This window comes from Sinocyclocheilus grahami, unplaced genomic scaffold (assembly GCF_001515645.1).
Source record: "Sinocyclocheilus grahami isolate Dianchi unplaced genomic scaffold, SAMN03320097.WGS_v1.1 scaffold156.1, whole genome shotgun sequence".
In the NCBI taxonomy this organism is placed as follows: domain Eukaryota; kingdom Metazoa; phylum Chordata; class Actinopteri; order Cypriniformes; family Cyprinidae; genus Sinocyclocheilus; species Sinocyclocheilus grahami.
This window is the reverse complement of record NW_015505335.1, coordinates 464,426-478,710: the sequence shown is the minus strand read 5'-3', so window position 1 is coordinate 478,710 and position 14,285 is coordinate 464,426. Positions and strand designations below refer to the sequence as shown.

Below are 14,285 nucleotides of genomic sequence, written 5' to 3'. Positions count from 1 at the left end.
TTTTTTATGTTGGGGTGGACTGAAAAATGGGGATTTGGCAACATTTCTTTGCATTTTAGTTCATCTTCAAAAAAAGGTGATCAATCTTCCTGAAGCATCAAATGATAGCATGCATTTAGAGGAGCACAGCAGTGCTGCAGGCAATGCAAAGAGAGCGTTTGACTGACTAACGCTAGTGTTGAGAGAGAGAGCGAAAGAGAGATGTGATTTCAGCTGCTTAGTTACTCACACCACTGACCATATATCACACTGCACCATATTCCACAGCAATTAGAATCAACGCTTTTTTTTTATTTATCACCAGATGCTGTATATGAAATTACATACCAGTCATCCATCATACTGAGTACCAGCAGGGGCCCGAATTCATACAAAAACACAACTCTTACATAGTTGCTAATAATGGCATATTATGATCTCCATTAATAAAATGTACCATGATATTACCATGAGTGTTTTGGACATGGTAAAATACAGTACCGCTTACAGTACCGTTCAAAAGCTTGAGGTCTTTTATGTATGAGTGTATGTATTTATTCATTTAGAAATTCATACTTATGAATACATACTTAAAATACAGTACTACTTTTCAATACTTGTATTGAGCAAGAATGCGTTAAATTGATCAAAAGTGACAGTAAAAACTGTACCACTGTATCCAAAAAAATATTATGCAGCATAGCTGTTTTCAACATTAAAGGGGTCATATGATACGATTTCAATTTTTCCTTTCTCTTTGAAGTGTTACAAGCTCTTGGTGCATAAAGAAGATCTGTAAAGTTGCAAAGACTAAAGTCTCAAATCTAAAGAGATATTCTTTATAAAAGTTAAGAGTTAACCACACCTACCTAAAACGGCTTGTTCTAACACGCCCCCACATGTCTATGTCATTATGTGGGAAGATTTGCATAACGCCGCCCAAATGTTCACGCAAAGAAAGAAGGCGTAACTTTTATTCTCGCTGTAGTATTGTTGCCGCCGCCGCCGCCATGACGTGAAGAGCTGTGTGTTTCGTTGTGAAAGCGAAACTACTTTGTTTGGTCTTCCAAAAGAGGACGATATCCGCTTTGTCATGCCTAGAGCTGATCTGTGCTGGTCGCTGAGGGAATACATCAACTTCGTGCTGTGGATCGCCGGATCGGCTTTCACCGTGGATGAAGCGGAGTCCATCCCGGGGTCGTCACATGTGGTTGCCGCTCCTTCGTCGAATCCGCCGGCCGTGCCGTTCTCAAGCCTGCCGCCTCTGCTCACTCAAGCCCGGCCTCAGCTCACGCTAGGCCGCCGTGTGTTTCGTTGTGAAAGTGAAACTACTTTGTTTGGTCTTCCAAAAGAGGACACAACTACAAATCAGTGGTTAAGTTGTATTTACAACACTGTTCCAGAACTGATCCTGGAAGAGTAGACTACAATGCCGGCAGTTCTGACTCACAGTCTGTAAGTACGTTTTCATTTAAAGGATTTCCCATTGACGATTCAAACGCGAGATTTGGGCAGTGTAGAGTAGTGTTTGTAGTTTTAATTTCTCCGATCACAAATGCAGACATTGTTTTATGTTTACGTGGCGGTAAAAACACAGTATAAGTCATTATAATCAGTAATTATGTCCCCACTGGATGCAACAAATGCCTCGTTTGTAATGGGTTTTCATGTTTTTTGTTTCATTGCTCCAGCCGGACACGGCATCACAGTATAGTGAGGGGCGTAACATTTCCGTCACACGCTTGAGGTATTCGGCCAATCACGACGCACTGGATAGCTAGCCAATCAGAGCACACCTCGCTTTTTCAGACCGATGAGCTTTGTAAAAATCGACGCGTTTCAGAAAGGCGGGGCATAGAGTAGAAACAATAATGTACAGTATGTGGAAAATAATGTTTTTTTAACCTTAAACTGCATAAACACATTTCATTACACCAAATACACAAAATAATGTTATTTTTAGCAACATCATATGAACCCTTTAATAATAAGAAGAAATGTTTCTTGAACACCAAATCAGCATATTAGAATTAATTGTTTTTTTTTATTATTAGTAGTAGTATTATTTCTAGTCTGCCATGTAAGTACCATTGTATGCAAATGTATGAAATACAGTATGACATATATGATATATTATAATTATATATATATAGTTATTTAATTATTATTTTATTCAAAATTCAAAAGTATGCCAAATAAGACTGACACATTCATTCTAAAGTTTAGACACTTTTGATCTATTTGATGTTTTCATCTGCCACAATATGTAATGTATCTGAATTATACTTCTTTTTTGGCTTTTCAGCTAATATTGATATGTTCAGTCAGTTAATCAGCATATGATTTAATTAACTTATTATAAAAATGTAAATAATTGACTTCCATAGTTCTAGACTTATGTGAATGAATACAAGAAGCACATTCCAACCAACACGTATCTTTTGTATCAAAAGGTACTAGTTTGCTTCACCTCTAAAATGACTTTCCTTTTCAGCTTACATCATGCTGTTTCACGCAGAAATACAATACACGTAGGTGCTAAATCCAAAGTGACTTACAGCACATTCAGGGGATGCATTTTATTAATACTAGTGTTTCCTGGGAATTGAACCTGCAACCTTTGTGTTCCCAATGCAATGCTCTACCAGTTGAGCACATTATGGAAGTAAAATGGGTTTGCCATTTCAGTGTTTTTCTTCAGTGTTCCATCAATGTTTTGAATAGACAACAAATATGAGATTTGGATGACAAAAAAAGGCAAGGACAACAAAACAACAAAGATGCTTTGAACATTTCACTGTGTGTGTGCTTCAAGGGAAAGAGAGATACTCCTGTGTTTTATCTGGGCAGGTCATGCATGTATATGTTTAGCGAGATGTTTGCTGGAGGCAATCCTCCAGGGTGGTGTTTTACTTATCCATTCATGATGCTGTTGATCCAGGGCTTTCACAGAACGCAGACATGGCCCTGACTGCTGTTGTCTCTGGTTACTGATTCTCTATCACTTTCTGTGCTGTTACCCTCACAGATGTTATAAGGATTCCTTACAAGCTCTAAATTATGTTTTGTTCTTCACATTTCCACGGGCTTTCCAATAAATCCCAGGCTGAAAGTGACAATGTTTTGAGCTGTATAGTATTAGGATATTTTCTATTGGTGGACTGCTGTTCTTCTGTGTGATTGCAAACAAAAACTTTTCTGCAAACAGAAGAATTTAATGTTTGTGCTGCTGTTGATGTATAAACAACGTTTAAGGATAATACCTGTATAATCACAAATAGTATGAGGGAATCAAATATAAATAAAAATGTAAATTAGAAAATAAAAAATTCTTATACAACACCTCAAATGTGATTGGCCAGCAGCGTTTCAGGAAGTACAGATTTCACTCTCTGTGTCCATGTATGTTTGCATGCTCCTGTCAGTCTCTGTATTAATGGTATTCTGTTACACCAGTAGGTGGCAGCAATGTGACTCTGTATGAGTGAGTCAATTGAGTCATTCATTCAAAACACTCACTTCATTCAGGAACAAACAAGTGATTGTGTTTAGGAGTGAGCGAAATTTTCAGTTATTTATTTAGTTGAGACTTTTATCCAATGTCACTTATAAATGTGTAATACAGCAAGCAATTCATCCTAAGAAGACTGATGAGAAGTAAGTTATTGAATTATTCACTCAACCGATTAGTTCAAGAAACTTATTTAGGAGCGGAATGAGTGTCTTTGATTGAGCTGTTGAATCATTAACTCAACTGATTAGTTCAAAAATATACATTCATTCAGGAATTAATCGCTGTTGTAGACATGTCGTTTGCTTTGATTTAATTTGGATCTATTTTGATTGGCAGAAAAAAAACAGTAAAAAGTAACTTGATATTGTGTCTGAAATGTAAGTTACTTAATATTAAATTGTTGTTTATCAAAATTCTGTGTAAAAGCAGTCATACTGGTACAGCAGCTTTCTTGTGTGGTATTTCTTAAATGTATTATGCTATTTACTCTAAGTGCAGTCATCTGAAATCTCTGACAGAAATTATTATCCAACATGCTTAGGTTGTATATGTTTAATTTTAAGTGTCTGATGCATGCCTGTATATCTACTATTACAGTCATGAGTACAACAGAACTAATAATCATAATGCATGATATACTAAATGAAGCACCTGCATAGTACTGTATGTGTAACATTAGCTTGATAGGTTTCCTTGTGACTATGTTCTGGCAGGTCAGAAGGAAGTAAATGCCATTGGTAGGTCATTCACAGTCAGGAGCACCATACACCTCAAGGTGGACAGGACAGATGATGGAGCAGCATACACCTGTGTCGTGGAGCACTTAGCTCTGGGCTCCTTGCCACACCAGGTTACAGAAGTACTGGAGGTCCACTGTGAGTCATATTTTTGGATCAGTTTCCCTCCTGACTTTAGTTTGATGGAAACTGCTCTCAGATCAGCTGAAACAGCACCAGTTTAAAGAGCGGCAGAGACAGTGTTGTGTGTACAGTAACTGCAGTTTAGCAATGTGTAGCAGTAGTGTAACAGTAGCTCTTTTACAAGTTTTCAAAATAGTCCAACGTTTCTATTAACAAGCTATTTTTGTCTAAAGAAATAGTGGTGTAACGTGACAAAATGTTAGTAGTTTACAGTATAATGTTTGATTGTATGTATATAATATTTACAACGAAGATCCTTTTTCCTCATACATTTTTACATTTTGTGTTTTGTTTTGTTTTTTGCTATGTTTTGGTTGTTTTGTGTTTTTGTTTTGCTTTTTGCTTTATTTTGTGTTTTGTTTTGCTTTGTGGTTTTTGTTCTATTTTGTGTTTTGTTTTGTGCTTTTGTTTTGCTTTGTGGTTTTTGTTTTATTTTGTGTTTTTGTTTTGCTTTGTGATTTTTGTTTGTTTTGAGTTTTGTTTTCTTGTGTTTTGTCAATCCAGATCCTCCTCGGGTAGAGATTGTGCGCTCAGTAATAGTACCTCAGGAAGGACAATACTTCAGAATGGAATGTGTATCCAAAGGCAACCCACTGTGAGTGCAGCTTTCTTTTAATCACCTACGTGAACATTGTTTGAATATGGTTTGTCTTATGAAGTTGAACTTGCAGAATCATCACGTCTCAAGGCGGCCCTTATCTGCATGCAGAGAACAAAAAGCAATAATACTAAATCAGATCGTGATATTTGGGAGAGATTTAGTGAGTCATATAATCGTCTAGAAACATTTGTAACTCATTTAGAGCGACCTTTCAGAGGTAGAGGACAAAACCGTAAAAAGTTCCTTGAGCAGAAAGATAACAAAATGAGAGACAAATCTTTTCTACCACCAGACTACTAAACCTATGCCCTAAACGGATTACAGGAACTGAGATTGTTTTCATATATTTACAATGGAAGTAGAATAGGGGGCATTTATGTTCTTGTGTGTGTTCTTGTGTCCAAAATAGCTTGACAGAGTTCAACAAAATGAACAGATTTTTTATGTAGTAAAACTAACAATTAAATATACAGTAAAAAAATAAAAAATAAATCTACATAAACTAGCACAGCAGCCCATTTTCTGGCACTGCATCCCAATTTCAGTATTTTAATAAAATATTTTAATAAAATAACAGATTTCTTACATTTTGGGAATGTGTGTGTCCTTTGTTAAATTATTTAGTTTCTTGCAGTAGCACGTATGAAGGCAAAATAAAGCTTAAAAAGACCCAGTAAAAATAAAATAAAATAATTGTACTAAATATATATGTACACAGAAAAATTAAATAACATGTTTGTGAACCTTTACAACATTACAAGCGTTTTGAAATTCTTGTGTTTTCAGAGTTTTTGACCTGTGTATTTCTGAGGCCTCAAGCTAAATTACTCTATTGTTTTCAGACCTGAGCCAGTTTTATGGACAAAAGATGGAGGAGAGCTTCCTGATGTTGAACGAATGATTGTGGAGGGTAGAGATCTAATCATAACCACACTGAACAAAACAGACAACGGCACATATCGCTGTGAGGCCAGCAACAACCTCGGCACCAACAGGGATGAGTTTACACTGTATGTGTATGGTAAGTACTTCTGGGTCAGCATAACCTCTGGAGGGCAATAAATCCATTAGTTTATTTTTTATATTCTCATAATTTATTTTATTTGTGAAAGTTTATGTTAATATCCATCGTAATCTGCATCAAAACACACATACGCACTCAATAAACTCTTTCTGGCCTAGTTTACCAGTGGTTTTGTGTGTTGAGGGTATACAGCAGAAACTGCTGGTGGCTGCAGTATTTGCCACCAAAGTGAGATGGAGCCAGAAATGATAAGTTGGTTCTCCAAAGCAGGAAGTAAAAGCAAGAGAACAACACGCAATTAAGGGTCCACTTCTAATGCAGAAAACATTTGTCAAGCTAAAATTGGAAAGGAAGATTCAGAGCGCTTGGGACAGAGACGGATTTGTAGCATCGCGTTTTAATGGGCCCAACAGCAATCTTTGAGAGAAATCATTTGGATGGTACACATTCGTTGTACTAAAAACAAAGACCTGGGATTTGTCTCAACAGGAGGGGCCTTTATGGATGGACGACTTTTGAAAGTCAAGCTCACAGCTCTCCATGCCTTTCCATTGCCCCAGATTCATTTCGCCACATTAACAAGACAAAAAGACACACAAAATAAATATATTCACTAGTGTAGAAGCTCTACAAATGAAACAGGTAGCAAGAAGATCTGGAGAAAGTGATCTGTTAGCATAAAGATATATTAGCAACATGCAAAAACTACTTTTGAATAGTCATAAACTGAAAATAACACTTTTTGTTGCAGCATTTACTAGCAAAAACTAACCAGACCATGCTAACCAATCAAACCTTGACCCCGAGGTTAAAGAGATGATCATATAGATGTCTGACTTCACCCCAGTGATATTTATTAAGCCCTTCCTTTCAGGATGAGTTATATTGGCTCTCGAATGAACCTAATTTGCTAATGGTACGACTGCCAAGTGGCAATAAATGTCAGTTGAAATCACACATTCCCTATTCATCTCCAGTTACCGTTATTAATTTCCATTTATTAATGTGTCTGCTGGTAGGTACACTTCATTTTGCAAAGGACAGATAGAAATGGGAATGTTTGATGTTTAAGAAAGGCCATAAATACAAAGTAGAATGGCAAATTGTGTAATGTGAGTATTCTGTTCAGTAGGATGTCAAATTGGGCTGTGCTATGTAACATTACTCAGTTTTGTTTTACGTTTTATCCTTAGAAATGGGTATGATAAGGAACTTGATGGTTCCGATGCTGATTCAACTGAACTATTCCTCTAAAAAATAATTATTAATATAGTTAGAACTAACCCTTGTGAAAAAGAAGTGTGCTTAATTCTATTGAATGTGCACTTGTAGTGTACTTCAGAACTTAAAAGTATATTTTTTAGAAAATGTATTTGCAGATAATATAATATTAATTAAACAAAAGGCTACTTTAGTGTATGCTTCTTAAGACACTTAAGTGCACTTTGTAATGTCATATGAAACATTTAAAATCATTGTTTTAATAATCTGTTGTTGTGCTTTAATAAAGTACACTAATTCTGACTAGGCTACACCACATGTACTGTAGAGTACCTGATTGTAATTTTAACTGTAGTGTGTTATTCCATATTACATTTAAAGTTAATATATTTTAAATGTGCTTAATTGCTACTTCATCGTAATTCGCAAATGTGTAGTTACAAATATATTTAAATATGTGACACACAAGTATCAATAGAAATGACATTAAAGTATATTTTAGTTTACTGTAAATATCCATAAGTACATTCAGCTGTACACTTTAACCATATTTCAAGGACAATAGAAGTAATTATGAAATTACATATAAAAAAGTCCTTCTTAATTGGGTCAATAAAAGTGCTTTAAAGTTCAGCTATTTGCATTTAATATAAATTTAAACTACAGTACATTTTCATTTAATTCCAATTAAAATGCAGTTAAATGTCAAAAAAATATTCTAATTTTCTAAAAGTAATATAACTTTTTTTTAAAGTGAGCTAAAGTGTACTTCTTAATCCACAAGGGAATAATTGTTTAAAACTACAGTATATACTAAACAAAACCAATGCAAATATTGTTTTGTTTTTATTGAATTACCATTTAGCACACCGTGAAGCGTGTCACATTTGCACCACTATCACTGCTTCGACTTATAAAAATTAGGATTCCTTTAACAGGTTTCCTTCCATTACACCTCCACTCCAACTGTCATTGGTCAAATCAACTATTAGCCCCGCCTTCAAACTCACCCCATTGGTTCGAGCCAATGCTCAAATAAACATATCAATGTTTTCATAGTACAACAGTGTTTACGCTTTTCACAGAAACAGTGCTAGCAATAGTTGTAATAGTAATAGTGTGAAATGTTCATCAAAGCATTAGAGGCCTTGAACCAAATCAACCAGCTACAAGGTGAATCACAACATTACAAACTTAAATTTGAAATGTAGCTTTCACCCACAAATTCTACTGTTAAACATTGAGCACATTTTCATGCACGTTCTTAAGCCGATTATGCTTAATAAGCTGAAAACGCACTTGGTCATGTAAACGTGGTAACCCGTTTTATTTTATCGGAGTAAGGTAAAAAGAGTAAGGCATAAACGGCTTAAGCATAAACCGGTTGCAACAGGTAGGCATTAGAGGCCTTGAACCAAATCAACCAGCTACAAGGTGAATCACAACATTACAAACTTAAATTTGAAATGTAGCTTTCACCCACAAATTCTACTGTTAAACATTGAGCACATTTTCATGCACGTTCTTAAGCCGATTATGCTTAATAAGCTGAAAACGCACTTGGTCATGTAAACGTGGTAACCCGTTTTATTTTATCGGAGTAAGGTCATAAACGGCTTAAGCATAAACCGGTTGCAACAGGTAGTTACTCCGATTTCGTACGGCATGTAAACGCAATAACCCGCTTTATGTTGGCTTATTGAAGTGCGCATGTGTGATACGTGACAGGAACGCATTGTTAGTGCAGATTTAAGCGCATCTAGACCGAGCAAACGTCTTGCAGTAAAGAAAGAAGGAAATATATCACAAAAGCAGAATTTTTCATGACTCAGAAAATGATAAAAATGTGTTCTCATCTCATGCAGCAGAAGTAGAAGTGGTTCAGTTACAATGCTGCGTTTATAACTGCATGAGAGGAGAATATATGAGCTGTAAGTTCCCCGACATGTTGCAAGTTGACAAGTTGCAAGCTTAATTTAACATCACAACTGACACATGTATGGAATACTCGGAGTTAGATACCCAAATAATTATATTTTGACGTCACTAGGGAAATAACCTGATTTATTAATGAAGTCATGTAAACGCAGCTTACTTGCATTGTCAGGTTAACTGATATGCATGTAAACGGGGAAAACTGGTTATTTTAATAAGCTGATATTTGTGAGTTATGAGCTTACTGGTGTGCATGTAAACGTGCTCATTATCATTTCAACAACAAGTTGAAATAATGCAGACTGATGGCTTCAATAAAAACATATAGCAATCCCTTATTGACCTTGTAGCTCACAACCGGTCTGTCTTTAAAGTTATGCATGGGTAGCTCTATATATAGCGTATTCATTAGAGCTGTGGACTAGGTAGTATCAATATAACACAAAGAGCTTTGCACTCACAGGGTTCCCCCTCTACTTTCCACTCTCTACACTCTCTCAAAAAAGTCCATAAAGACAAATCCAAAACCTCCATATATTCAGAAGTCAAGGCTGCAGCAGCAGAGAATTTCCAGAAAGACATGCATGAGCTAGAAAACAGCAGCATCCATAGCCAATCCGATTGCTCCGCTGGCTGAGAAAATCCATGTATTGGTCTGCACGCTCCTATGTGAGTGTTATAGAGCCGGTGAGAGACCTGTGACATCTCTCCTGCAGGTGTAATGTATAGTCTAATTGTACCCAGCAGTAGGTCTGAGCAGACGAGACTCCCTCTGGCAACTCTGAGCCCCGAGTTCTCCTCTGACTTTTAAATGAGCATCAGCATTTACGTCTCATGGGTTTAATCCAGCACTTGCTTGGAACTGGTAAATATTTTTTGCTTGCTTCCTATAATCAGCATGTGTTCGCTCCCAACCCCATCTCAATTAAAACCATGAGAACAGATGAAAAAGAGTTGCGTTTACTTGCTCGGAAAAGCGTGCAAACATCCATAAAATTGACGTCTTTTCAGAAGCGCGCCCTCATGCCGGAGCAAGAGATGAAATGCTTCCAGAGGCACTTGTGAGGCAATTTGACCCTAAACCAAATCCTTGCCAAACAGCTCGAACTGCTGAGTTGTATATTTATACTTCTTTTAACTTTTTCTTCCTCTCCAGTCTTAGGTCTTATTTAAAAGAGCTAATTATGTATTGGTGATCAGTTTGGGAGACGTGTAAAGGAAGGGTGCGGGAGGCCCACGCCACGCAGAGACTGATCAAAACAGCCTGCGTTTCAAGTCCAGGAGGACGAAACGAGCAAACAGTCCCTTGTCTGATGTAGAAGTTAAGCATTGAACATTAGGGAATCAAAGGAGAATCCTTGACCAACAATAAAAATAGAAAATCAACTGGCAAATAAAGCTGTTTCGCATAGTTTGGGCGAGGTGATACTTAAAGCAGGGCCGATGGGTGAAAAACATTTCCAGGTCAAATTTCGCCCTAAAATCAAAAGAAAACTACATTATAAGTTAATCAGGAACTTGAGAATGTGAGACAAATCTTCATATATTGTGTCCCAAAATGAGTCTACCTATAGAAATTATTTTCTATTTTTCTTGGACGTTTAGATGAGGCCAAGCTTGAATAGAGGTATATAACGAAAAGAAAAGAAAAGAAAAAATTACTCTAAATACAATGCCTTGCTACAGGAAGAAACCAAGATGCAAAATGAACTTTAGATTTTTTTTTATTATTCATTCATTCATTCATTTTTGCTCCACAACAAAATATCATCTGCATAAATAAATATAAATATTATCTGCACGTTTTGATAGATAGATAGATAGATAGATAGATAGATAGATAGATAGATAGATAGATAGATAGATAGATAGATAGATAGATAGATAGTGAAATTAATTATTTAATTCAACAAAGAAATATTCATTTGGTCAAAAGGAACAGTAAATATTAACGTTACAAACTGTTACCAATAAATGCTGTTCTTTTGACCATTTATCCAACAAAGAATCCTCAAAAGAAAATTTTTTCCCAGTTTCCACAAAAAATATTAAGCAGCACATCAACATAAAAAAAAAAAACTAAAATTTGATAATTTCTTGAACATCAAACTGGAGTAATGGCTGCTGAAAATTCAGTGTTGCCGTCACAGGAATCACAGTAATACAATATTACTGTTTTTGCTTAGCATAGGAGACTTATAAAAAAAAAAATTCTAAATAACCCTAAACGGTAGTGTGTTTTGTGTTTTGTAGCTTGTGGTACCATTATCAGCCACTAGGGAAGAAATCCCCATCAACAACACTAAAAACAGGCTTAATTTCTTCACCCACAATATAATTTTGAATATCGTTTGATTTTGAAGTAAAAAAAACGTGGCCTAGACATGTTCTTGACAGGTTTCGTGAGATTCACCCAGATCAGAAACCCTGCGGGAAACACACTCAGCCCACAGCAAAAAATGAGGCGGAAACAGTCACGCCACGTTTGAACTAACAGCGTCAATGTTGATCTTTTCCTCTCTTCCCATCTCTGACTTTCTCCATCTCTCTCGCTGCCACTTCACGTCACCTCCACATTTTTACATCAGAGATTCCTTTTTTTCCTCATTGTGCAAATTGGACTAAAAGGTTTTCGACTCATGGCTGTATTAGATCAAAAGGGTGTTTCTACTAAATACTGAGCAAAGGGTCTGAATACTTAGGACCATGTGTTATTTCAGTTTTTCTTTTTTAATAAATCTGCATAAATGTCAACAATTCTGTGTTTTTCTGTCGATATGGGGTGCTGTGTGTACATTAATGAGGAAAAAAAATTAACTTAAATGATTTTAGCAAATGGCTGCAATATAACAAAGAGTGAAAAATTTAAGGGGGTCTGAATACTTTCCGTACCCACTGTATATATATATATATATATATACATATATATATATAAAATTTATTTTTTTGGTAACACTTTATTTTGATTTTGATAGTTCACATTAGACATTCAACTACCTATAAATAACTTTGCAGTCAACTAGCAGTCATTAGAGTATTAGTAGTGCCTGCTTAATATCTGCTAAAACTTTATTTTGATGGTCGCTCAGCAGACGTTCTACTGACTATAAGTAACTTTGCAAGCACGGCAACTTATTCTACTAAAACCTAACCTAACAGTCTACAAATGCTCTAATTAGAGTTAGCTGACATCTAGTTGCAAAGTTACTTACAGTTAATAGAATGTCTTAAGTGGACTATAAATAAAGTGTAACCATATATATATATATATATATATATAATTTCCAAATAAATAAATGCAGGAAGGAACGAAAAAGGCATTTTCAGTGTCAAATGTCAAGTGGTGTAACCAAGTAAATGTTAATGATTAACAATGTTTTTCTAACACAAATGACAATCATTAGTTTTGACAGTCATTGTTAAAAAATTAGTAATAAAATTGTATAAAATAAAGCATTTGGACATTTTTTTGTACAAATATCATGCATTTTTATTTATGTGTGGTTTCAGTTCCTACATTTTTTTCATAAATTAAGAATAAATATGAGTATGAAAGTTGATGATGAATCATTGTTTGTTTGTGAAAACGTTTGTATACAGATTTCATGTACAAATTTAAATGTACGTACAGTGAATGAGACCCAATGTCCCAATTTGCCATGCCCGTTCTCTCAATCTGCATTAGATAAAGAGGCTAGTAACTCAAATGACTAAACTGGCATTAATATAGTAAAAATATCTTCAGCTTCACTGGCTTGAAATACTATTTGACACTAACCATGTTTTGTATTAAAATAAACGATATTGTATACTTTTGTATAATTTCTTCACCCACAATATAATTTTGTATATCGTTTGATATTGAAGTAAAAAAACTTGGATTATTTTGTATAATTTTTGTATAATTATTTATTGTATACTTTTGATAATTGTATAATTAATAAATTATATTTAAATGCTACTTAATTATTGTATCATCACAGGATGGTTATACCACCTTAACATTTTTGATATATTACCCTTCTGGAGATATCAAAATGAATTCAAGAAATTCGGAAATGTAAAAAAATTTTTTTAATTAAATTAAATAAACTGTACATTCAATTCATTATATGAATTAAATACTTGTTGATGATTTTATTATTATTATTGGTATTATTTTAATAAATAAATAAATAAAGACGTCATTGACCCAGAAAAGATTTGAGCAAAAAAATGAATCTTTTAAAGTTCTGATGAAACATTATATTTGGGAGGTTTAAACTCTATTCCAAGTCTGCCTCTTGTCATTAGTTCTGTTTTCTTTTATTATCCACAGTATCCACACAGAATTAATCTTAAAGGGGTCATATGATGCGATTTCATAGTTTCAAGTTTTCCTTTCTCTTTGGAGTGTTACAAGCTGTTCGTGAATAGATAAGATCCCTAAAGTTGTAAAGACTAAAATCTCAAACCCAAAGAGATATTCTTTATAAAAGTTAAGACTCGTCCACGCCCCCCTAAAACCCCTCATTTAAACACGCCCCCACATGTCTACGTCACTGTGTGGGAAGATTTGTATAACGCCGCCCAAATGTATACGCAAAGAAAGAAGGTGTAACTTTTATTCTCGCTGTAGTATTGTTGCCGCCGCCGCCATGTCGTGGAGACGCTGGGCTCATTTTATAAAATGTTACGTATAAGCCGTCCTAAATTTGTTCTAAGATCATTTCTCAAAAGTGCGTAAGTGCGATTCAGAGAAAACGAACGTGCGCACAAAAACACGTGCGTACGCCTCTCTTCCAGATGTGACATTTATAAATCGCAAATGATCTTGTAATTGTACACAGATGACTGGTGTCAGATCTCCGCCTTGTAAACGCCCCCTAATTAATATCATTACCATATAAAAGAGCACACAACAATATCCGAATTTCTATGCTTGAGAATGACGAGCACAAAGAAAAATAAAAACTTTACTGAGTCTGAAATTGAGGTCCTGCTGGCAGAGTTAGAGGTTCGTGCGGGGACGCTTTTTATTTAATAATGTGTAATTATTCTGTGGACAAACAATGTGTGTGTGGTTATATTTTTTCTATTGACTATTATCAA

At 35.3% G+C, this 14,285-nt stretch overlaps 1 protein-coding gene across 2 annotated transcripts in view; it reads left to right on the top strand.

Moving 5' to 3' along the window:
• LOC107592658 (cell adhesion molecule 2-like) overlaps nucleotides 1-14,285 on the top strand; it is a 308,856-nt gene that overhangs the window by 282,585 nt on the left and 11,986 nt on the right. For both annotated transcript variants that reach the window (XM_016282197.1, XM_016282196.1), the window contains exons 6-8: nucleotides 4,207-4,368; nucleotides 4,918-5,008; nucleotides 5,857-6,035. In XM_016282197.1, coding sequence (XP_016137683.1) covers nucleotides 4,207-4,368; nucleotides 4,918-5,008; nucleotides 5,857-6,035 — 432 coding nt within the window. The remainder of the gene's footprint in view (nucleotides 1-4,206; nucleotides 4,369-4,917; nucleotides 5,009-5,856; nucleotides 6,036-14,285) is intronic.